The 25,570-nt window shown below is 50.1% G+C and overlaps 1 protein-coding gene across 1 annotated transcript; it reads left to right on the forward strand.

The window, feature by feature from the left end:
- Positions 1–393: 393 nt before the first annotated feature.
- Positions 394–24,721, forward strand: Gtpbp1 (GTP binding protein 1). The gene is made up of 12 exons (XM_090328706.1): positions 394–626; positions 3,534–3,645; positions 13,427–13,607; positions 14,059–14,407; positions 17,058–17,181; positions 17,726–17,840; positions 18,784–18,928; positions 19,013–19,195; positions 19,677–19,812; positions 20,301–20,479; positions 21,405–21,605; positions 23,413–24,721. The coding sequence occupies exons 1-12, from the start codon at positions 435–437 to the stop codon at positions 23,503–23,505; spliced, it is 2,010 nt and encodes a 669-aa protein (XP_090184832.1). The 5' UTR covers positions 394–434; the 3' UTR covers positions 23,506–24,721.
- The last annotated feature ends 849 nt before the right edge of the window (positions 24,722–25,570 follow it).

Here is a 25,570-nt window from a genome sequence, read left to right on the forward strand (position 1 = left end):
TGGGAGCTGTGTCCCGCCCCTGGAAAGCAGGAGAGTGAGGGGGCGGGGCGGGGAAAAGCGTTGTAGGCCTTTCTCTGTTCATTGGACCGCGGCCACGTCAGTTATACTCGCTTTGCTCCTGTTGGCGGGAAGGCTCCGGGCAGGTAGCGTGGACCTCCAGCGGCCCCCCTCCGGAGCTGGGACAGGGGCAGCGTGACGTCTCAGACATTTGTTGTTGAGGTTTGCGCCTCATTAATTATTCAGGAGCGTATTTGCAAGGACCGCAGCGATTGGCGGCCGGGAATCCCGGTAGCTCGCGTCTGAGCCAGAGATCTGGGCGGTGGGAGAGGTTTCGCATAAATTATTCCAACGAGAGGGGGGCGGGCTCGCGCATAGATTAGGCAAATGAGCCTGGAGGAGGGCGGCAGACTGCGAATTAGCCTAAGTTATTAAAGATGGCGGCGGAGCGGAGTCGCTCCCCGATGGACTCGCCGGTGCCGGCCTCGATGTTCGCCCCGGAGCCCAGCTCTCCGGGAGCGGCCAGGGCCGCAGCGGCGGCAGCCCGGCTCCACGGCGGCTTCGACTCGGATTGCAGCGAGGACGGCGAGGCGCTCAATGGCGAGCCGGAGCTGGACCTCACCAGCAAGGTAGGCCCGGGCGGTGGCGGCAGGCTCTGCGGGGGACCCGCGGCGGGCCGAGCCGTCTCCCCGGCGACGGAGGGCACCCGGCCGTCCAGTCTCGGGGTGGGCAGGGACGCGGGAAGGGACGGAGCTCCCCCACCGGCCGCCCAGGGAGACGCGCGAGGGCCGGGCGATCCCCGGGGCCCCCCCACGGCCACCTCGGTTCCTGGCGGCGCCGACCCGTCCTCCCGCGCTCTGGGGCTCCCGCCGAGATCGCAGCCCCCCCTTCCCCGCCCCGCCACGTGGAACCGGGGCGCTCGACGCCCGCAGCGCTCCGTGGACGTCCGTGTCCCCGCGCCGGGCGGCCTCCTCCCTTCCTCGGGTCGGTTCGGAGACCCGGAGTGTTCGGCTCCCTGGAGCGTCCGGGGGGACCGTGGGGTCGGGCGGCTGGGGCGCGGGGGGGTGGGGGGCGGCGGGCAGGACGCGCGGGGACGGGGAGTGGAGGGAGAGGAGGCGCCCGAGTGGCCTCGGCATCTCGTCGGGATCTGGGGAAAGGAAACAGAAAGTAGCCGCTCGGTCCGGGAGAAGGGCATCCGAGGAGGCATGTCCACCTGCGAGTCCACCGAAAGCACATTGTGTTTGCCACTTGGAAGGTGGGCATGACCAGAATCTCCCTGGCCGGGAGTGGAACCGGCTCCTGTATGGTATAGCACAACGAAGGTCCTTTCAGGACTGTTTCAAATACAACTGAGCTGTTGAGGACGGGAGGCAGCGACCCAGGGTTCACCACCTGCCTGGCTTTGTGGAGAACTGCACACGAAAGTGTGAGATGGAACTGGTGCTTTGGAAGGTGCTTAACAACAGCCAAAGGAACGAATGTCCATTTGGGAGTCTCACAGGCTGGGTTCCCTTCCTGATCTGCCATTAAAAAGGCTTGTGGCCTTGGGAAAGTTTCTTAACCTCTCATTTCTCCACCTGCCTCAGCTTCAGAAAATAAAAATCTGCTCTAAAAATTAGAAGTGGCTGTGAAGGGGATCCGTGCATAAACACCGTGCATTTGAACTGGATAGCTGGTAATTCTCTGTGTGGATTAAGTAACATCTGATGAGAGGACAGAACATCAGTAACACCTCCTACCTTTTGTAGGATATTTGCAATAGAGATTTTTTTTTTTAAGTGGAGCTTTGAAAATGTTTGTGAATTTTCATAGCTTATGGTGGCAAAACTGCCAGAAACTTGATCCTTCACTGCAACCTAAGTAAGCAATTGTTTAACTGTTCTTTGTCCTTATAGTATTAGCACTTGGAAACCAGGTGGCTTCTGTTTGTCACAGTGGTCTTGTCTGGTTCCTCTAATGCTATCATGAGGGGTGGCAAGCTCAGAGAGACAGAAGGTGGGGAAAAGGGCGAGGCGGCATGACCCAGGCAGCATCCAGTTTATTATTGCAAGCTTTCATGAGTCAACTCAGGAAGTTACAAGATAGGCATCTGACTCAAAAGTGGACCAGGTAGATGTCAATACCTAGCCAAGGTGCTGAAGAAACTTGAGGACAGTGGGAAATAGCAGGGCGAAATTGCAGTTTCTGAACTTATTTAATGATCATGGGTAAGGAAGTGATAAGGAGCTGGGAAAGCCTCGTGATTTTGAAATTCAGGAGCCAAATGTAATGTAAATATTGATGGTATTGAAAAGGAAAACCATGTGGAAGAGAGAAGGAATGGATTGAAGATTTAAGTCCTGAAAAATGTAGAACCTAGCACATAAGAAATGTTTACCACAGTCTCATATGGGGATCTAAGGCTCCAAGAAGCTTTTTTTTTTTCTTTTCCTTCCTTCCTTCCTCCCTTTCATTTCTCTTTCTTTCTTCCTTCCTTCCTTCCTTCCTTCCTTTCTTTTCCTTTCCTTTCCTTTCCTTTCCTTTTCTTTCTTTCTTTTTTGCCAGTCCTGGGTCTTGAACTCAGGGCCTAAGCTCTGTCCCTGAACTTCTTTTGCTCAAGCCTAGCACTCTACCACTTGAGCCACAGCACCACTTCTGGCTTTTTCTGTTTATGTGGTACTGAGGAATCAAACCCATTGCTTCATGCATGCTAGGCAAGCACTCTACCACTAAGCCACATTCTAAGAACATTTGTGGTGAGTTTCATAGAAGAAGTTTTTCCTAGAAACAATTGGATAAAGAAAACACAATGACCATTTACTGAGCTGTAGGTTCCATGCTGTATATGTTGTTATAGTTGCTCTCTACGATAGCTTTAGGATACTAGGTGGCATTTCTATTTTATAGACTGAAAAACTGAGATTCAGAGAGGTTAAGTTCTTTGTCCAAGGTCACATAGGAATTGTCCAAGGTGCCTGTTAGTGAAAGACCTCCCCAAATAAGTGGTCAATCCTTGGATGTTATTGAAATTTGCACTGCAATGATGCTAATACTTAACCTTAGTTGTAGTGGTGTTTTGTTGATGATGACTCTTCTAGGCAGTTTTCCCCACTGTTTTCCAAATAATCAAGGTAGCTAATTCGAGATGGAACCGAATTTTTCTATTATTGTGGGAGCTACTGGCTGTATATGAGCTTTCTGTCCTGGAATGCACACTACAGGTAGCCTGGCATGTAGGTGTAAAGCCTTGCTCCTCAGCTTCTTCCTGTAATGCCAGCCCCTCAGTTGTTTGGGTCCTGCCTCTCTTAGGGAACTCAGAGGCAGGCTGCTTACACCTCTTCATGGGTGGTGCCTCAAACATACTCAGATTAGTACATCATCTGGATCCTATAAGGCTGTTCCAGGAGAGGAAGAGAGGGCATGACGGGGCTGGGCTGTACAGCTGTTTCTGATTAGGGTGCTGTGGGGTTTGATAGGGTCTTTGGTCAGGCTGTTGCTCAGCTGTGACTGGTGCTGTCTAGTAAGTGTGGTCCTAAGGCTGTTGGTTTCTCTTCTAGCTGGTTCTAGTGAGCCCTACATCAGAGCAGTATGACAGCCTACTTCGGCAGATGTGGGAGAGGATGGACGAGGGATGCGGAGAGACCATATATGTCATTGGGCAGGGATCAGGTGAGCATAGTTTTCCTTTCATTTATTTTAAACACTTATTTAGAGCACATTTTCCTCCTTTGTCAACTTTCCTGCTCGTGTGTCTCAGTTGCAGTGATGTTTAGTGTCTGTAGAACTGTTGGGAGGACATAAACAGGCAGAGCAAATGTCAGCTTCCACTGTAGTGGTCACCATGTGCTTGGCTGTTAAGGATCCAAGCAGTTGTTCAGATGTTGTTCCCCATTTGCATAAAGGGAAATGAAAGCATCAAACAAAGAAACTTCTAGTCCAAGGTAACAGAACACATCTTAGATCTAGAGTTGGCCTATCCTGGGGACATCTAGGTCTTCTCCTACGAGCCCTGTATATAGGTCTCATCATTCTTTTATTTTTTGCTAGTCCTGGGTCTTGAACTTGGGTATTGTCCCTGCGCTTCTTTTACTCAAGGCTATCACTCTACCACTTGAGCCACAGTGCCACTTCCAGCTTTTTCTGTGTGGTATTGAGGAATCAAACCCAGGGCTTCACATATGCTAGTGGAGAATCTGCCATTCATCTTGGTGTCAGCAAGAAACAGATGCCCAGAGTTCCTCTCAGTCAGGCTGTCATGGCCCAGAACACAGTGACCATTGAGTCTGGAAAGCTGTGATAACAGCTAGATCCTGACAGGTATGTAGACTTGTGACCACTCTAGTTATTGTCCTCCAACCTGCTTATTCATCACTGTGGGACCTCCTGTGTTAGAGAAGGGGAGCCTTGTGAGAGGATTCCAGTTGATGTCGAGGAATGGTGGTGTCCCATCCTCCCCCCCCCGCCAGTTTATCCCTCAGTACAAAATCAACTTACTGTCATCTTTCTTATAGCATTATCTTTTTTGAAACAACAGCTGACATTGTTTAAATTATTTCCTTTATTTTTGTTCCAAACTGGGACTCACTGACTATCTGATGTTTACTCGCTTTTGCTCATTGGCTGGTGCTCTACCACCTGCGCCATATCTCCAACCCAAAGAAATGATTCAAGTGAGTGTTTTGTTGGTGGTGGTTGTGGGATTGAACTCAGGAGCTGGGCCCTGTCTCTGAGCTCTTCAGCTCAAGGCTCTCTCTACCACTTGAGCCACAACATCACTTCCAAGATTGTTTTTTTTTTTTTCCCTTTTAGTGTCAGTCCTGGGACTTGAAGTCAGAGCCTGGGCACTGTCCTTGAATATTTTCACTCAAAGGTAGTGCTCTACCACTTGAGCCACTGCTTCACTTCACTTCCTAAGAGGATTAAAATTAATGAATTTAGCCCATACCGCACTTTTCTCTTGTCATCTTTGCAAACAGACTCAGGTGGGCTTGGGTACATGCTTAAGGATAGATACATCATTTTCTTTGCTCAGTGTAGGCTTTGAAAAGGCACATAATGATTCTTTTGTAGATGGAATTGCTGGGCCAGATCATTTAAGCCTATCACCCCAGCTACTTGGGAGGTGGAGGCAGGAGGCCAGCCTGGGCAGCTTAGGAAAACTTTTTCTTTTCTTTTTTTTTTTTTTCCTTTTTTTGCCAGTCCTGGGCTTGAGCTCAGGGCCTGAGCACCATCCTTGAGTGTTCTCAAAACTAGAGCTCTATCACTAAGCCACAGCACCACTTCTAGAATTTTCTATGTATGTGGTATTGAGGAATCAAACCCCCGGTCTTTGTGTGTGCTAGGCAATCACTTTACCTCTAGGCCAAACTCCTTGCCCAGCTTAGGGAAACGCTTAAAAATAAATAAATAAAAATAAAAAATATCATCTAAGGTTTGATACTGTTGCCTAGCTCTTTTGGATGCTTATTTGTTTGTTTTTGCTGTGCTGTGTTTATACTCAGGACCTTGCACTTGCGAAGTAAGCACTCTTCTATTACCTGAGCCATCCACCCAATCCTCCACTGGATACTAAAAATCTGGCCTTTGGGGCTAGAGTGTAGCCTGCTTACCTGGGATGTTCTAGGCAGGCCCTAAGCCTTAGTGGGGGTGATTTCTGGTGCCTTCTTTTTTTTTCCTAGTCCAGAGATTGTAACTCATGGCTAGGGTGCTGGGTGCTGTCTCTGAGCCTCTTGGTATGTTAAGGCTCTACCACTTGAGCCATAGCATCACTTCTAGCCTTTTTGACAAGAGTCTCACAGGAACTTACTTACTTTCTTTCTTTTTTTTTTTTTTTTTTGGTTGTGGGGTTTAAACTCTGGGCCTGGTGCTGTCCCTCCCAGTTTTCTGGTGGTTAATTGGAGATAAGAGTCTCATAGATTTTCATGCCTGGGCTGGCTTGGAACCATGATCCTCAGATCTCAGCCTTCTGGGTAGCTAGGATCTTGTGCCTTCTTCAAGGGGAAAAGATGGTATATATACACGAAGAACTTTTTTTTTTTTTTTTTGCTTGAACTCAGGACCTGAGAACTGTCCTTGGGCTTTCTCAAGGCTAGCACCCTACCACTTGAGCCACAGAACCACTTCCAGCTTTTTCTATGTGTATAGTACTGAGTAATCAAACCCGGGTCGTGCTAGGCAAGCACTCTACCACTAGGCCATGCTTCCAGTCGTATACTCAAAGAACTTAAGTAGGAAAATGTATTTGAAAATGCCACAAGATGACAAAAGAAAGGTTTGATCTTCAAATACTGATATACTTCCCTTTGAAAGGTCGCTTCTATCTCTCCTTCTCATTCTTGCTGCCACCTCCTTCTTTTGGGTCTTATCGCCTAAAAGAAGACTTGGTGAGCGAGATAGGCAGAACAAGGTATGCATGTTAAGAAGGGATAAATTGGTTGACATTGTTGAGTACTACCCAGGCAGAAAGTAATATTAGGTTCAGAAAAGGCCACTCAACCTGGTGACTAAGAAATCATTGATAGCCTTTGGAAAGCTTATCCAGTACATGTCTGACAGGCTTTATTTAATAAGATGAGCCACTCAAAGATCACTTCATGCTGTAGAATTTCAGAAACCACATAAAGGTCAGTTTTGACAAGTGGTATGACTAGTTTTTAAAGACCCAGATTTTCTTTTCTTTTCTTTTCTTTTTTTTTAATTGTGGAGAAAAGTATTCATTATGTAGCCCAGGCTGCTATCAAATTCTAGCCTCCTCCTTTAGGCTCCCCAAAAGACCTAGATTCTTAAGTCTCCTTCCTCCTTTTTGTCCTTTACTCTGTACTCTGAATTTATTGCCTTGGCAACTCACAGCTAATTAACCCTCCTGCAGCAAAGCATAAGATGTCAAACACTCATTAGCCCATCTCCCACACACCCCAGTATTATCCTGGCATCCACTAGCTGGATGCTATGACATGCATAGTGACTCCTGCCTCTGGATTCTTCAAAGGCAGAAAGAGGTCAGAACTAGTTAAACAAGTTGAACATCAAACAGACTGAACCAGATGCAGGGGCCCAGGGGTGGGTTTCATTCCACTTCCCGTAGTTTCCTTACCTCTCTGTCATGGCCTTTCTCTAGAGAGGGGTCAATGACATTTTCTCCACCCTGCCCACCCTGCCTCAGAGAAATTGTGTATGAACAACTAGATGTAATTTTGTGTGTGTGGGAGGAGAGTCATGGGACTTGAACTTGTGGCCTGGACACTGTTCCTGAGCTCATTTGTTCAAGGCTAGTGCTCTACCACTTTGAGCCACAGCACTACTTCTGGTTTTCTGGTGGTTAATTGAAGTTAAGAATCTCTCAGACTTTCCTGCAGGACCTAGCTTTGAATTGTGATCCTCAGATCTCAGTCTCCTGAGTAGCTAGGATTATAGGCTTGAGCCATCAGTGCCTAGCTGGATGTAAGAAATTCTTAACAGGTCAGAGGAATATGCTTCTGTGTTTTTTGTTTTGTTTTTGTTTTTGTTTTTGCCAGTCCTGGGGCTTGAACTCAAGGCCTGAGCACTGTCCTTGGGCTTTCTCAAGGCTAGAACTCTACCACTTGAGCCACAGCACCACTTCCAGCTTTTTTCTATATATCTGGTACTGAGGAAGCAAACCCAGGTCTTTGTGTATGCTAGGCATGCATTCTACCACTAGGCCAAACTCCTGGCCCCATGTTCTTTCTTTTTCTTTCTTTCTTTAATTTTTTTGTGGATTGAACTCTGGGCATGGGCGCTGTCACTGAGCTCTTCAGTTCAAGGCTATCGCCCTACCCCTGAGCCATAGCCTCACTTCCCATTTTCTAGTGATTAAGTGGAGATAAGAGTCGCATAGTTTTTAGAGCCTGGGCTGGCTTTGAACCTTGATCCTCAGCTCTCAGCCTCCTGAGGAGCTAGGGTTACAGGTGTGAGCCACTGCGCCTAGCCCCTTCTGTGTGTTCTTAATATAAGGTTGGTATTTTACAAAGAGGCAAGTCCGTGGAGCCTCATAGTTTAGGGTCTGGAGCTTGGCAAATCTGAGTTTACAGATCTGTGACTTTTTTCCTTGTCTTAACATATGAATAACAATAGAACCTATTCTATGGTGAACTCATGGGAATTCAAAGAAATCACCTGACATGTAAATATTAATGAGTATTAGCAGTTACAGTAGTAATATTTTCAGGATCCCAGGCTGTGGTTGATTTACCATGAGGTTTCTTTCCACAAGAACCTTGTTCATTTTCTTAATACTAAATCATGACCTTTTCAGTCATGGTTGTAGCCAAGTGCCATATTGAAAGTGCAGGGGATATAAGAAGGGTGCTATATCTTCATGGGCAGGGGAAGGAGGGGGCCGGGGTCGGGGGCTGTCAGGAAAAGTTATACAGGCTACTTTGGTTGGTCCTAAGCCATGAACAAGAATTTCCAGGTAAATGGAGGTGGTGATGAGGGGAAGCGGGAATGTGCACCAAGGCCTGACGCATTGGAACTGTAGTATTTAGTGGGCCAGATGTAATCCAGTAAAATGGGAGTAGAGAGTGAGATCAGGAGGGGAGACTGGATAGGTAAACTGAGTTCAGATGTGAGGGTCCTTGAATGCCACATCAAAGAGGTTAGGCACCTACCCCAAAAGTCTGGGAAGCCATTTCAGCACACTAGCCTCACAGGAAAGGTAAGATGAGGTAGAAGTCTGACTAGGGTTGTTCATGGCTGAGTCTGTGGCCTTTAGTAATTGGACCTCTGTGAAGAATTCATTGAGTGCTAGAGAAGGGTAACACGACCAAGATCCCTAATGGCCAAGGTGACATTGTCACTGGACCTTGGTGTGCAGCAGGATCTGAAAGCACTGGCTTTCTGTCTGAGCATATTAGATAGAATTGAGGAATCCATGGCCGAGAGTTTGGCCTAGTGGTTGAAGTGCTTGCCTAGCATGCATGAAGACCCGGGTTCGATTCCTCGGCACCATATACATAGAAAAAAGCCGGAAGTGGTGCTGAGGCTCAAGTGGTAGAGCTCTAGCCTTGAGAAAGTCCAAGGACAGTGCTCAGGCCCTGAGCTCAAGCCCAGGACTGGCAAAAAAAAAAAAAGAAAAAAAAAAGAATTGAGGAATCCAGGGTGGGCACAATAGCTTCTGTCTATAACTCCAGCTACTCAAGAATATCAGGATTTGAGACCAGTCCAAGCAAAAAGTTACATAGTCAATAACTAAGCATGATGGCATGGCACAAGGGAGGCATAGGTAGAAGCTCCTGAAAAATAACCAGAGTGAAAAGGGCTGACTCAAGTGATAGACTGCCTGCCTCACAAGCATGGGACCCTATGTTTAAACCCCAGTTCGGCAAAATGTAACTCACAAACAACAACAACAAAAGCCAGCAAGCACACCTGGCTGAGTGCAGGCAGCTCATGCCTGCAGTCCTAACTACTAGGAGGCTGAGATTTCCGGATTGCAGTTTGAAGCTAGCCAAGCAGCAAAGTCCCTGACACTATTAGCTTTGATTAACCACTGAAAGGCCAGAATTAGTGCTGTGGCTCAAGAAGTAGAGCATCAGCCTGAGCACAAAAGCTCAGGGACAGCACCTAGGCCTTGAGTTCAAGTCCTAGGATAGGCAGGTACACACATACACGCACACACACACACACACACACACACACACACACACACACACAGCCTTCCTTTAGGAATGGATATCTTAAGCTTCCTCCTCCCCACTCCCCCAAGCTGGTCTATTTTAGCTCATTTGCCTTGTATTTTTCTCAGTGTTTGGGACCTGAGGCAGGAGAGCTATCCCTGTGAGGCATCAAGGGTCAAGAAATGGTTGAGATATGGTCCCATCCTCAAGATGCTGTATAGTTGGGAATAGCCTGTGTCCAAAGCACTATTGCACAAGGCTGTGAGCAGGATGGCGAATCAGGCCCCTCCCAGGATGACTCCTGACTGACTTTGTGGAACAGGGAATCTATGAGCCAAACTATAAAGCTGGGACTTGTAGGACCTAGCAGAGGAGAGCTTAGGGCACATGGACTAGGACAGAGCTGGTGAGGCTGTTGAGAAGGGAGTGTGGGATAAGCTGGAGAGGCCTTAGGAAATTGTGACTGAAAGGTTACTGGTTCTGGTTCTCTACAATCATTTGGAGGTTTGATGTGGAAGTGATAGAGTTAGAGCTGAGTTTCCTTTGGGGACCTAAGCAGGAGTCCGATTGGTGGCAGTGGATTGGCAAAGGGGGTGGACAGTGAGAAGGAAGGACATGATGATGAAGGACTAGATGATGAGAATGGTAAGCTTGGAAGGGGAGGGGAGATCCTTCAATGAGAGGAACACCAGCAAAGACCAGGCTGTACATTTAGACTCAAAAGACTGCAGTTCACATGGCCTCGTTCTGAGGCTACTAGCTTCTATTTACTCCTTTTCTTATCTTTTCCTTTCTTTTTTTTATGTCAGTTGTGGGACTTGAATTCTGGGCCTAGGTGCTGTCCCTGAACTCTTCAGCTCAAGGCTACCACCCTACCTCTTGAACTACAGCGCCACTTCTGGTTTTCTGAAGGCTAATTGGAGATAAGAGTCTCATAGACTTCAGTGCCCCGGCTGGCTCTGAATCTTGATCTCAGCCTCCTGAGTAGCTAGGATTACAGGTGTGAGCCATCACACTCAGCTTTATTTCACTTTTTTATTTTTTGTTTTTATTTTATTTTTATCTATATTTATTTGTTTGTTTATTTTTTGCCAGTCCTGGGACTTGAACTCAGGGCCTGGGCGCACTGTCCTTAGACACATTTTGCTCAAGGCTAGCACTTGGTCACTTGAGCCACAGTGCCACTTCTGGCTTTTTCTGTGTATGTGATTTCGGAGAATCGAACCCAGGGCTTTCTACATGCTAGGCAAGCATGCTACCAGTAGGCCATCCTCCTGGCCCATTTTATTTTATCTTTTGTCTGTGTGGGGCTTGAACTCTGGGCTTGGGCATTGTCCCTGAGTTCTTCAGCTCAAGGCTAGCTAGCACTCTACCATTTAAGCCACAGTTCTACTTCCGGTTTTCTGGTTTTATTGAAGGTAAGAGCCTCATTGACTTTTTGATCCCGGGCTGGCTTTGAACCGCAATCCTCAGATCTCAGCCTCTTGAGTAGCTAGGATTACAGGTGTGAGCCACCAGTACCTGGATATTTTTTATTATTTAAATAGAATCTTTTCTGATTCCGACTAATATTAAATTTACTATCCTCTAATCCTCTGTGTCTCCCTCCTAGTGCTAGGATTACAAGCATATGCTACCATGCCTGGCTATTTGCTACACTGTTAAGAAGAAGTAGCAATGCCTACCCAATGCTTTAGAGGATGGGAATCATTTGCATGCTGCTGTTCCAAGGCCCTGCTGGTGAAATTGGATCAGACTTCTAGAGTTACCATCCAGGTCATTGGAAACTCGCTGTGGAGCTCAGAGAGGAAGATACTACTACATAGAAATGTTTTTGAAGTTCTCAAAAGCATTGGAGCCATAGTGAAGCCTCAAGATGGCTGCAGGTCAAGTTTAGAGGAAAGAATATGATGTGAGTGTGTGGTTTGTGTCTGTGCACGTGCACCCTGGGACTTGAACTCAGGGCCTGTGCTAGTGCTTTGCCACTTGAGCCTCAGCTCCACTTCTGGCTTTTTTGGTAGTTTATTGAAGATAAGAGTCTCACAGACTTTCCTGCCTGGGCTGGCTTGGAACCATGATCCTCAGATTTTTAGCTTATTTTTTAATTTTAATTTTTATATTTTGTTGGTTGTGGGGCTTGAACTCTGGGCCTAGGCACTGTCCCTGAGCTCTTCAGCTCAAGGCTGGTGCTCTAACACTTTGAGCCACAGCACCCATTCCAGTTTTCCGGTGGTTAATTGCAGAGGAGAGTCTCATAGACTTCCCTGCCTGGACTGGCTTTGAAGTGTGATCTTCAGATCTCAGCCTCCTGAGTAGCTAGGACTGCTAGTAGGCACCTGTGGAGAAGAGGGTCTTTGATGATGGCAGATGGGAGGGTTGTGCCTCAGAAGAAGAGACAGGATGGCAATGGTATAGCATGCTGGAAAGCCACTGCTGATGTCTGTAAACTTTCTTCAGGAAAAATGGTCAATTTAGAGCGAGTAGGGTTGTATAGTCTGCGATGTTGGTAGCCCAGGAGGTGATTAGGAAAAAGGGGAGGAAGGTGGCTTTCCCTTTCTAGTCAGTTGCTCTACTACTTAAGTCATGCCTCCAGCCCTTTTTTTTAGTTTGTGACAGGCTTGGAGAAGGAGGCATGGAACACTCCTGGTACAAGGTTTTTAGGTGGCAGAAGAGAAGAGGTTACTTTGCTAAAGGAGTTCTCTCCGCAAGGAGCCTAAGGAAGAGCTGAAAGGAACTGGGGTGGGAGTTAAATCCCATAGCACCCAGAAGCAGCTGGCGTGTGGCTTACTGTATGTAGGCACCGGGGAACAAGAACAATCCCCCCTCTCTGCCTCCCCTCTTCTTAGATTTAAACTCTTTCTTTTTTTTTTTTTTTTGGCCAGTCCTGGGGCTTGAACACAGGGCTGGAGCACTGTCCTTGGGCTTTCTTACAGTTAGGGGTCTGCCACTTGAGCCACAGCACCAATTTCAGCTTTTTTTCTGAGGAACTGAACCTGTGTCTTCGTGGATGCTAGGCAAACACTCTACCACTAGGCCAAACTCCCGGCTCCTTAAACTCCTTTTTCAGCTGTTTGCTGGACACTTTACCTGAGTCACACCTCAGTTAAAAGTGTACCTCGTAGCTATTCCAGAAATCTGTTTCCTCCATCTTCCAGTCCTCCTGGCTTGCCTAGATTATTGGAATTTCTTTCAGCTCCCCACATCAGGCCTCTTGCCTTGCTTAGCCATGAGCTCTGATTGTGCTGCTGTACCTGGAGTGTAAGGCGTTGTTGCTGTCTGTTGCCCTGCCCCCGCAGCTCTCTCCTGCCACGCTTGTGTCCCCCTAGCCTGCACCCACAGCACTGAGCATCTTTCCTGAGCGCACAACCCTCTGCCATGCCCCCACTCTTTATCTCCCTAGAAGACTGACCTTTCTCTTTTCTCTCTGGACTCCTTTTCTCACCCCGGAATACCAGGCTTGGAGTCAGCTCCCCCAAAGCTGCTCTAACTTCTCCAGACCATACTTTGTTTTCTACAGCACAGTGCTAGAGCTCAGTTGTAGTTAATTAATTTCCTGTCTCTCTCCTTTGTGGCAGTGAACTCACTAAGGACAGCTGTATTCCCAGTACAGGGCCTAATACCTAGGAGAATGGTGGTGACTGTAGTTGAATGAATTGCCCAGTGCCCTGCTTGGTGGGGAAGTTCCTGGCACTGCTACAACTTAACTCTGTTTCCTGTTTTTACTCAGGTAGAGACTGTGTCCAGGCGGGGCCGTGGTTAGCTGGAGTTGATTGGTTGCCTGTTGACCTGATGCCTGCCTGCTCTCTTGTCACCAGATGGGACTGAGTACGGGCTGAGTGAGGCTGACATGGAGGCCTCTTACGCCACAGTGAAGAGCATGGCGGAGCAGATAGAAGCCGATGTCATCCTCTTGCGGGAGCGTCAAGAAGCTGGTGGCCGGGTACGGGATTACCTGGTGCGGAAACGAGTAGGAGACAACGACTTCCTGGAGGTCAGGTGAGGAGGCCTCCAAACTTCCAGGGTGCTCCCTGTGGAACCGTGGGGTGACGGCCCAGCTGAGAATGGTGCTGGGTCCTGTGACACTCGCCATGTCAGCTCTAAAACCCTTCCCTAGTGGGTGAAAAGTGCTTGGGTGGTCAGGATAGCATCACCGTTTCTACACATCATTCTAGATTTTTCCATCTGGGAAGTGTGGGAGAAGGTACAGCGTACATTTTGTACATTGGGGCTATGTGGGTGAAAGTTCAGGTCTGGGGAAAGCCCTTTGGGGCTCTACCCAGGGCTCCAGAGTGCGTTGTATTCCCTGGACATGGCTCCAGGAACATCGCCAGGACACTGAGCCAAGGGCTGCAGGGCCAAGCCTGGACTCAGGGATCCAGATCCAGGCTCCTGAGTTGTTCATCACCCACTGACTCTCACGCGGATGTGTGGGTTTGTGTCCATGCAGGGTAGCAGTGGTAGGCAATGTGGATGCCGGCAAAAGCACACTTCTGGGGGTCCTGACACACGGGGAGCTGGACAATGGCCGTGGCTTTGCCCGCCAGAAACTCTTCCGCCACAAACACGAAATTGAATCTGGACGCACGAGCAGTGTGGGCAATGACATTCTGGGCTTTGACAGTGAAGGCAACGTGGTGAACAAGCCTGACAGCCATGGTGGCAGCCTTGAGTGGACAAAGATCTGTGAGAAGTCCTCTAAGGTCATTACCTTCATTGACCTGGCTGGCCATGAGAAGTACCTGAAGACCACGGTCTTCGGCATGACGGGCCATTTGCCTGACTTCTGCATGCTCATGGTAAGTGGGGGGGAGGCACTCCCCGAGGACATGGCCCCCCTGCTGCTGCTGGGCTCGTCACATGCAAGGGATTCTCTTGCTACAAATAAGACCTTGTTTGCAGACTTACCTTAGTTTTTTGGGGTTTTTTTGTTTTTTTTTTTTTGTGGGGGTCATGGGGCTTAAACTGAGCCTGGGCACTGTCCCTGAGCTCTCCAGCTCAAGGCTACCACTTTACCCTTTAGCCAAGACCCACTTCCCATTTTCTAGAGGTTAATTGGAGATAAGAGTCTCAGGTCCTTTTGTGCCTAAGCTGACTTTGAACCTTGATCCTCAGATCTCAGTCTCCTGAGTAGTTAGGATTACTGGCATATGAGCCACTATGCCCTGCTTTCCTTAGTTTTTCAAGAGGTGTTGATGAGGGTTTCTCCAGAAATGTTTCCTCCTGGTATATAGAGGAGTCAGTGTCAGGTGGCCCACTCAGAGAGGCGTGGTGGGGTGGGAGAAGGGAGTGGGAGAGTGGCCTCGTGGTAGAGTGCTTACCTGGCATGCATGAAGCCCAGGGTCAATTCCTTATTACCACATAACACAGAAAAAGCCAGAAGTGGTGCTGTGGTTCAAGTGGTAGAGTGCTAGCCTTGAGAAAGCCCAAGGACAGTGCCCAGGCCCTAAGTTCAAAGCCTAGGACTGGAGAAAGAGAGAGACAGACACCTGGGGAAGGCATGGAAAGAGCACCCTTATCAGAAGGCCAGGCAGCAGGCAGAGGGCAGGAAGGAATGTTAGCTGGGTGCAGCCATTGTGAGGAGATTCACCTGGTGAGGCAACCAGAACTAGGCCACTTGAATCCTGGGGCATCCCAAAGAGCTGTCTAGTGTGATTAGGTTTTTTTTTTATTGTTTTGCTGAGGGAGGGAGTACTGGGGTTTGAGCTCAGAGTCTCATTTTTCTAGGCAGGCTCTGTACCACCTGTGCCATGCCTCTAGCCTATAGTGTAATTAGGTTTTGAGCAGCTTGCCACGCAGAGTCACTGGAAAGGAGAGAAAGCAGAGGACTTGCATTGGCTCTTCATGCTGCTATGCTTGCATGTGTCCCGCTGAGTTTCTTCACCATAGAGGGAGTGGTGAGACCCACACCTGCACATTCTCCTGTCCCTCACGCCAGGAGGCAGGGAGGAAGAGAGCACAAATGCACAAGTGAGCATGTTTTCTTCTGGCCTGTCCTTCCTTTCCCTTCCCAGTTCCTCAGCTGCCTGTGTTAATAAGTATGGTAAACATAGATATCTGTTCTTAGCAAACCTGCTCAAGTTGCCCCACAAACAGGTTCTCAGGCCAACTCCCCAAATGGAGGGGAGTGAGAGGCCAGCTTTCTTGTACAGTAACTCCTGGCAGCTCTCTGTTTGAGCTTCCTGGCATTGCACTTGAGATCTGAAGTTCTTGGAATTAAACCCTGGTTTCATCTCCCATTTATTAAAGCATTGCAAGGTCTGTCACGAGCTGTCATGAGGAGAGGACAGCTGCTGTCAGGAAGTAGTTTCAGTGGAAGGTGCATAGGGTTGATTTGGGAAAGTAAGTACTTTTTGTTCTTTTTAGTTTATTATTATCTTTGTGGTATTAGAGTTTGCACTAGGCCTCACACATAGGCAGATACTTTACCACTTAAGCTCCTCTGCCAGTTCCTTTTCACCTTGGGCATTTTTGAGGTAGTTTCTCCCTTTATGCTCCCATAGACCTGGACTGCAGTCTTCTTAAAGTAACTAAGATGACAGGCTTGAGCTAGTAAACCCCGCTTCTTTTCTTTTATTTAAGTAACATGTAATAATTGTACATATTTGTAGAGTGCAATGTGATATTTCAATACATGCATGGAATGAGCATCCATCCAATCTGGTAGCTTTTTTTTTTTTTTGTCAGTCATGGAGCTTGAACTATGGGCCTGGGCATTGACCCTGAGCTCTTCCATGTTTTTTGTTTTTGTTTTGCCAGTCCCAGGCTTGAGCTCAGGGCCTAAGCACTGTCCTTGATCTTTCCTCAAGGCTAGAGCTCTACCTCTTGAGCCACAGCACCACTTCCGGCTTTTTCTATGTATGTGGTACCAAGGAATCAAACCCCAGTCTTCATGCATGCTAGGCAAGCACTCTACCACTAGGCCAAACTCTTGGCCCCACTTCTGGTTTCTCTGGTGGTTAACTGGAAATAAAAATCTCACAGACTTTCATGCTCAGGCTGGCTTTGAACCACAATCCTCAGATCTCAGCCTCTGAGTAGCTAGGATTACAGGCGTGAGCCACCTACACCTGGCTTTTTTTTTTTTTTGGTCAGTCCTGGGGTTTGAACTCAGGGCCTGGGCACTGTCCCTGAGCTCTTCAGCTCAAGGCTACTGCCCTCCCCTTGAGCTAAGCCCCACTTCCTGTTTTCTAGAGGTTAATTGGAGATAAGCACCCAGATAAGGTTCTTTTGGGCCCAGGCTGGCTTTGGCTTTGAACTTTGATCCTCAGATCTCAGCCTCCTGAATAGCTAGGATTACAGGTGTGAGCCACTGCACCCAGCCCTTCCAGCCTTTTCTGTTTATATGGTACTGAGGAATCAAACACAGGGCATCATGCATGCTAGGCAAGCACTCTACCACTAGGCCACACTCACAGCCCTGACAGTTCTTTTTCTGTGTTGGGACAGGTGGGTAGCAATGCTGGCATCGTGGGGATGACCAAGGAGCACCTGGGGTTGGCATTGGCACTTAATGTCCCTGTCTTCGTGGTAGTCACCAAGATCGACATGTGTCCTGCCAACATCCTGCAAGGTAAATGAAGCCCCCAGGTGGTGGCCTGTGTATCTGTCAGCACCATCTTGCAGGTGATCTGCTGCCAGGGCTCCAGCCCAGATTTTTCACTTTCACATCATCCCTATTTAACTCTTGGCACAAGCATGGCCTACTTGTTTTTCTCTGATGTGGATTATAGGGGAGAATGTGGTACGGACCTGTGAAAAAGCCTCAGTATAAGGGCTTCTGCACACTTCTAAGAGACACCAAGAGATCTCTTTGACAGATGAGGGTTTTTTGTTGTTGTTGTTGTTGTTGTTGTTGTTGTTTTTGAGAAACCTGCCAAGTTTCAGATTCACAGCCTTAGAAAAGAAGCCCCATCTGTGCTCTTTCCACACTGGCAATTCAAACCCACCCAAAGTTTTGATCCTCCATTTTGCTTCTCCAGGCATTGTGGCATTTAACACTCCATCTGTCTGTCTATATCCTACTTGCATCAGTAATGAGCGGACCGGTCTTACCCTGGAAGCCTGGCTAAAGAGAAGGCTGTGTCCCCTAATTCTGTTCTATTTCACCCTTTAAGAAACCCTGAAACTGTTGCAGCGCCTGCTGAAGTCACCAGGCTGTCGGAAGATCCCTGTGCTGGTGCAGAGCAAAGATGATGTGATTGTTACAGCTTCCAACTTCAGCTCTGAGAGGTAATGGGTGGGGGTGGAGTTGCTTCCAGGCAGGTACTCTTTGTCAGCAGGCCACAGTAGGCCTGAAATAGCTGCTTTGGGCATGGGTTCTCCTGGATACTTTTTACTGTCCAGAGATTGGAGGAAACAAATACATATACTTATGTGTGTGTATATATGTATGGTATTTAGCACTGTACCTGACGGGTATAGAACAAATAAATGCCAATTCTTGCCTCCCCCTCCCCTGTAGGTCATGGGGCTTGGACTCTGGGCTCAGGTGCTGTCCCTGAGCTCTTCAGCTCAAGGCTACCACCCTACCCTGGGAGCTGCAGCCCCACTTCCAGTTTTCTAGTAGTTCATTGGTGATGAGTCTCATGGTCTTTGGTGCCTGGGCTGGCTTTGAACCGTGATCCTCAGTTCTCAGCATTTTGAGTAGCTAGGATTTCAGGCGTGAGCCACCATGCCTGGCCAGCCTGGATTTTTGGGTTATTTTGGTGACCCAGTGCTCTCCTGCCCTGCTCCAGTGGGTTGATTTTCAGGCTCCAGTATAGAAGGTCTGGGAAGGTGTGTGTCCTAGTCTCAAGGAGTTTAATTTATCCTGCCTGGTTTGATTCACTTAGGCCATAAATAACTGATGGAATTTCCTGATGGTAGTCCTGGGTGTCTGTCCCAGAGCTCTAGAAGGGCTTCAGGACAGAAACAATGTCTGGCACTCTCTGGAGAAAGGGGAGGTTGGAGAGAAGAATCGGCCCCACACCAGGAGTGCTAAGCATTGAGGAAGAGGACCTGAAGGGCTCTTTTAAAGAAAGGTAGTACGTATATAAGTGCTTGAGGAAGAAGAGAGCACAGGTGCAGGACAAAACTGAGTCTGAGAAAATGTCCAGACAGGGGAAGTGGGAGGGGTCAGCAGGGCAGGAACTGGCCCCCGAGCCACTTCCTTTCTTCCCTCCCCTCCCTTTAGGATGTGCCCAATATTCCAGATCTCCAATGTTACAGGCGAGAACCTAGATCTGCTGAAGATGTTCCTCAACCTCCTGTCCCCCCGCACCAGCTACCGGGAGGAGGAGCCTGCCGAGTTCCAGATTGATGATACCTACTCTGTCCCTGTGAGTGGCCAGAGTGGGGCTGGTGGACCCCAGGGTAGGCTGGTGGGGGGATGGGCTTACTAGACTGGCATCTTCTCCTTGCAGGGTGTGGGGACAGTGGTATCGGGCACGACGCTGAGGGGCCTGATCAAGCTGAATGACACTCTGCTGCTAGGCCCAGACCCCCTGGGGAACTTCCTGTCCATCGCTGTCAAGTCCATCCATCGCAAGCGCATGCCGGTCAAGGAAGTGCGCGGGGGCCAGACGGCTTCCTTTGCACTGAAGAAGGTGAGCAGGGCAGTTGGTTCCCAGTGGGCCTTGTGGGTGCACAGGCACTTGCTCCCCAGTTCTTGCGGCTCGTCCATAGGGTGGAGGCACTGACCTCACTTCCATAGATGAGAACATAGCCTCAGAGCCCAGTGACTTGTCCAAGACTCTCAGCCACCGAGTATTAGGACCGCTGCCTCCTGGGCTCCGTTCCTTCCTTGGATGGCTGAGCAGGTGCCACGAGCTCCCTGGACGACAAGAAGTCCACTCTGCATAGGGCCCTACCGTTTATGGTGTTAGGGTGGGCTGTGCCAACTCCCCCTCCCCTCAGCATTGTCTTCTGGGTCACTTGACTTCCTGCCAGAACCAGGGAGACTTGGTGTGTTCACTGCAGCGATCAGATGGTGGGGGCCACCTGGGTTAGGGTGTCTCCTAATTGTCTGGCCAGTGTGTGAAGCCAGAAGCCTCGTGGTGCCTATGCTCTGGTTCCTCTCGCTTTCAGATCAAGCGCTCATCCATCCGAAAGGGTATGGTGATGGTTTCTCCGCGCTTGAACCCCCAAGCCTCCTGGGAATTTGAGGCCGAGATTCTTGTCCTCCACCATCCGACCACGATTAGCCCACGCTACCAGGCCATGGGTAGGTGTCTAGGGTACTATTGTACCAGCAGACCCGGCTTCAACCCATCCCAAAAAGTGCTCAGCGACCCAGTCTCTAGTTCTAGCCCTAGCCCAGAGGCATTGCACTCAACCAAGCTGTTCCCTCAGTTCTGCCCATGCATCTCAGTGTATTCTGTCCTGCAGACACCCACCCAGGGTGCTGACCCAACACCTGCCCTCAAGAACCTTCTGTGCGTGGTGCACTGCTCTGTCCCAAGAGGTGGTGCCACATAGCAGGGAATAAGGAGAAGTGGGCCAGGGTCTTGTAGGAGCTCCCAGCCCAGTGAGGGTGACTTGAGTATAGGACTTGGGGGGCTGGGTAGGTGGGGAGTGAGGCCAGGAGCTGGTCTGTAGTCACCTAGCCCCACTGTAGCTCCACAGTGCTTCTTGCTTTTACTCGCTGCCTCTCCCAGCTCTGAGGCCCCAGGACACAGTAGGTTCATCCCAATCTCCCTATTCTCTCTGCAGTGCATTGTGGGAGCATCAGGCAGACAGCCACCATTCTAAGCATGGACAAGGACTGTCTGCGCACTGGGGACAAGGCTACTGTCCATTTCCGCTTCATCAAGACCCCTGAGTACCTTCACATAGACCAGCGGCTGGTGTTCCGGGAAGGCCGCACCAAAGCTGTTGGCACCATTACCAAGGTACCAAGGGAGGGGGCAGACCATCTGTTCCAGGAAGCACCAGAGCTGCCCCCACCCATAGCTGTGAGCACCACAGGCTTCCTGAGAGCCCTTCTCCCTGCACTAGGGAAACTGGGCCAGTGCCGAGGTGTGACTTTGGTGCTGCCTTCCCTCCCCTCCCCTCCTCTTCCACAGAGGAGGAAGTGGACTCCACTTGTCCAGTTTTGGAATCAGCTTCACATTGGACCTTCCTCCTGACGGGTTTCCTCAGGCTCATCCCTGGGGACCCAGGGACTTTGTGGTCTCAAAGTCTGCTTCCCTTGGGGCTGGCAGCGGCTCTAGTCCCCAGTGCCCTGCGGGTTTGAACCTAGGTCACAAAGGGAGATTCTGAGCCCATCACTCCTGGGCGGTAGTTTTTATGATTTCTTCTTCTTTTTTTTTTTTTTTTTTTTTTTTTTTGTCAGTCATGGGACTTGAACTCTGGGCCTGGGCATTGTCCCTGAGCTCTTCAGCTCAAGGCTACCACCCTATCCCTTGAATCATAGTGCCACTTCCAGTTTTCTGGTGGCTATTTGGAGATGAGCGTCTCATGGACTTTCGTGCCCTTGGCTGGCCTTGAACTGTGACCCTCAGATCTCAGCCTCCTGAGTAGCTAGGATAACAGGTGTGAGCCACTGTGCTGAGCTCTTTTACAACTTCTTACAAACTCCAACAAATGTTTCCACCTAACAAAGTATTTACCTGGTGACTTCTTGAAACCTGACCCTACCACTTGGTCCAGAGCTGGCTGTGGCAGCCTGGGCCAAGTCTAAGATGGTGGAAGGGCAGGAGGGAGTTTTGTGCAGGGTAGGAAGGGTAGCTGGGGCACAGCAGAGCCTTGGGGTGGGGTAGGGTGGGAGGTGTGGGCAGCTCTGTCCTTATTCTTTCCCCACTCTGGCTTCTGCAGCTCCTCCAGACCACCAACAACTCCCCGATGAACTCCAAACCCCAGCAGATCAAAATGCAGTCCACGAAAAAGGGTCCCCTGACCAAGCGAGAAGAGGGGGGCCCATCTGGAGGGCCAGCAGTAGGGGCAGCTCCACCCGGAGACGACAGTGCCTCTCTAGGGCCTGGGCAGGCAGCTGCGTCCAGCAGCCTCCAGTCGCAGGTGAGCGTGGGCCATTCCTGGCCTTGGGCGGGGAGGGCTGAGGCTGATCCTGTGAGGGTGAGGGGGCCCCAGTCAGAAAGACAGTCCCTCCTGATGCACGGATGCCATCTAAGGCGGAAAGAGGAATGTGCTTCTCAGAACACCTGTTCAGTTGATCTTGACGAGCATTTACCTAGCGTTGTATTCATTTGGTGTAGCTAGGGTTTCAGCTCAGAACCTATTCCTCTTGCTTTTTTTTTTTTTTTTTTGCCAGCCTGGCCTCTGGCCCTATGGCATCCTGTATGATGGTATGTACCCAGCTTATTTATTGAGATGAAATCGCACTTTTTGCTTAGTCTAGCTTCCAGGCATAATCCTCCCTACCTCTGATTCTCAAGTTGCTAGGATTACGGGCATGAACCATTGTATCTGGCCATAGAACTGAGTTTTTTGGTTTTTGGTGGAGGTTTTTGTTTGTTTGTGTTGTTTTTGTCAGTCAAGGGGCTTGAACTCTGGGCCTGGGCGCTGTCCCTAAGCTCTTCAGGTCAAGGCTACTTCCCTACCCCTTAAGCCACAGCGCCTAGTTTTCTAGTGGTTAATTGGAGATAAGAATCTCATGGTGTCTAGTGCCTGGGCTGGCTTTGAAAACTGTGATCCTCAGATCTCAGCCTCCTTAGTAGTTAGGCTTACAGGTGTGAGCCACTGTGCCCAGCAATCCCTCCCACTTTTGTTTTGTTTTGTTGCCAATGCTGGGCCTTGAGCTCAGGACCTGGGCCTTGTCCTTGGGCTTTCACAAGGCTAGAGCTCTACCACTTGAGCCTTAGCACCACTTCTGGGTTTTTTTATGTGCATGGTACTGAGGAATCGAACCCAGGTCTTTAGCATGTTAGGCAAGCGCTCTACCACTAGGCTAAACTCCTGGCCTTTTTTTTTTTTTAGTACTGGGACTTAAACTCAGCTCTTACACTTGTTCTACTACTAACGCCATGCCTTTAGTCCTTTGTGTACTCATTTTGGACAGAGTCTAGGGAACCTTCTTACATGGGCTGGCCCCATAGGGCCATCATCCAGATCTCAGCCTCCTGAGTAGCTGGGACTACAGGTGGAAAGTACCAGTGCCCAAGCCAAAGCATTTAGTTTTAGTGAATTAAAAATAGAATCGAGGGCTGGGAGTTTGGCCTAGAAGTAGAGTACTTGCCCAGCAGGCACAAAGATCCAGGTTCGATTCCTCAGGACCACATACACATAGAAAAAGCCAGAAATGGTGCTGTGGCTCAAGTGTTAGAGCTCTAGGCTTGAGAAAGCCCAAGGACAGTGCTCAAGCCCTGAGTTCAAGACCCAGGACTGGCAAAACTGGAAGAAAAACCAAACCAGAATTGAGCACTTTCATGGCTTTTCTTTCATAGTCACAGGAAGGATTGTCAGATCGTGAAGTGAGTCACATGTGCACTGCAGTCCAGCACTGGGAGAGGTGGACATGCTGCCTCCGTGGGTCCTGTGTCCCCTCTCATGCAGAGAGGCGGTGGCAGTGTGGCTGTGTCACTCCCGCAGGCTCTCCCCAGCTTCTCTCCTGGCCTGACGGGCTGAGCAGCTGCTCCTGAGTAGCGTTTTTCCCTTTGACTCCCTCTTTGGGAAAGGAGATGTTTCCAGATCTGTGTTCCTTCTGCACACCCCTGCCCTCTGCCCCAGCAGCGGCACATGTGTTCTGTGCTTCTGTGGATGGTGTGTCCCCACCGGCAGCCCCCAGTGGGGCCATGGCCATGCTCCCTGCCCTCTGCCCTGCTCCCCAGGGCCAATGCTTCACAGGTGCCTTCTTTCTCACTTTCAGCCCAAGCCTAGCAGTGGTGGCCGTCGGCGAGGGGGCCAGCGCCACAAAGTGAAGTCCCAGGGCGCCTGTGTGACTCCTGCCAGCGGCTGCTGAATCCTCGTCACGTGAGGGGCCCCCGCTCTGGCCACTGCAGAGCAGCGCTGACCGCCATCCGCTCACCCAGGCCACAGCCGGAGCCTCCTTGTTGTCCCAGCCCCGTTTTCCAGGGGGATTGTAATTTATAAGCTGAGGAAGGTGGCCAGACTTCCCAAGAACTGACCGACTCCCACTCTTCCTGCCTCCTTCGTCACTCACACATCTTTTGTACATCTGGGCCCTTAGTTTTTATTCTTTTTATTATATATCTGTCTCTCGATTTAGTGTGGTGTGTGTGTGTGTGTGAGGCGCAGGAGTGCGGCCCGCCAGGGTCCTGTCAGTCTCTTCTTTTTTCCTGGCCAGCCACCAGCCTCCAAGAACTAGCTGCCGGCCTGTCCTTCTGTCCGTCCATGTGTCTGTCTGGGTGAGAAGGCTAAAGGAGCCTGCTTCCTACCCTGCTCTTCTCGGCCAGAAGCCCCTCCATAGGGCAGCCATGGGCTGAAGGGCGGCCAGGATTCAGTATCTTTGGCTCTCAGAGTCTAGGACTCGGGGCTTTTTACCAGAGAGAAAGCAGTGGCTTTCTCCTCTCCCTGCTTTCTCCTGCAAGTCCTCAGGCGAGTAATCTCCAACTCTCCAGTGATGTCTGAGGGGAAGGCCACAGCACTATAGGTTCTGACCCCCAGCTCACCCTTGCCTCGGATCCAAAGACTCCTGGTGGGCTTCCCCGTGGAGACAATCCTATGCTTGTGTGGGCTGGCCCCGCGCCCCTGGCTCTGCCATCTGCCCACCGGAGGCTCCTCTGAACTTTGGCACTGTTAACAAGCCTGGGTGTGCTGGCTGTTTCCTGACTCCAGCCGCTCCAGGAGCACAGAAGTGAGGGTCTGGAGCCCAGCTGGGTGCAGGGAGGGAAGGTGGAGCCATGGAAAAGATTCTTCGTCCCCAGCACAACCTTTAGCCTATGGGGAGCTTTGCTGCCCAGGGTGGGAAATGAGGCTGTCCAGGACTGAGCTGTGCCCCATGGCTTTTCTAGGGTGCCCGACAGGATGGGGTGTTGTTTAACCAGGGCAGACACCCAGCTGGCTGGGTACTCCTTCAGCCTCACCTTCTGGCCCTCGCTGTCCTCCTTTCCCAGCTGCTGGTCCTCTCTCCTCCCTCCAGCTGTTTCTAGTTCTACTGCCCCGTGGCTATGGACTGATCAGACCAGCATTCACAATAAAAGTTTCTTCCAAGTTGACAGCGTCGTGTTCCCTGCCCAGCTCTCCAGGCGGAGGGGTGGCCACAGGGCATTGTGGCTTTACCTGTGGGGACACAGGACAGACTGGCCCTTGCACGTCACTCACTTCGTCTAGAGTGAAAGGCTTTCAGTGCCCTGTCTGGTCCACATTCCCGGTCTCGTCAAGGTGGGCCCTGCTGGCACGGCTCTTCTCGTTGAGGTTGAAGCTGTGGGGGCTGCAGGCCCATGCACATACTAATTCCCCCATGTGCCTGCCCGCAGCCACTGTTTCCCCTGCTCTTTTGGCTCTGGCTTTTAGTGTGCTGCCTGCATGACAGGGCAACCGTGGGCTGTGGGCTGCTCCCACAAGGCCCACCCCATGCTAGGCCCCATTGGGTTTGCATTGTACTCTGTAACCACTCCAGTGTGCCCAAGTTCTGGCCCTGCTTGAAGCCACTCAGAAGGTGCCACTGCCAACAGGGACATGACTGCATTTTTACTGTCAGGAAGACTGCAAAAGTCCTTACAGGGCGCAGTCTTCCTCAGTAACCATTGGGATGAAATGTGAGCCTGCCAGTCTCCCTATCTCAAATGGCAAGGCCTGGCCCTTCCAGGTGGGTAGCAGCCTCTAGGCTAATTTGGGTGGACTCGAACTCAGCACAGTGGGACTCCTGCTACGCGATCCTGCTGAGAGCTTAGTTCAGGGACACCATGGGTTGGGTTGGCGAAGTGCCAGGGCTGTCAGGTGTTGTGTGTGAGCATGGAGACCCTGAGCCGTCATGGTGTGTGGCAGACTGAAATGCTCAGTGATGTCATTCCTAATTAGGGTGTTCCTTCGTTTGAAACTGGCACTAGATGCAGAGCAGGTGC

Source organism: Megascapheus bottae, chromosome 2 (assembly GCF_031878675.1).
Source record: "Megascapheus bottae isolate mThoBot1 chromosome 2, mThoBot2.hap1, whole genome shotgun sequence".
Taxonomy (NCBI): Eukaryota; Metazoa; Chordata; class Mammalia; order Rodentia; family Geomyidae; genus Megascapheus; species Megascapheus bottae.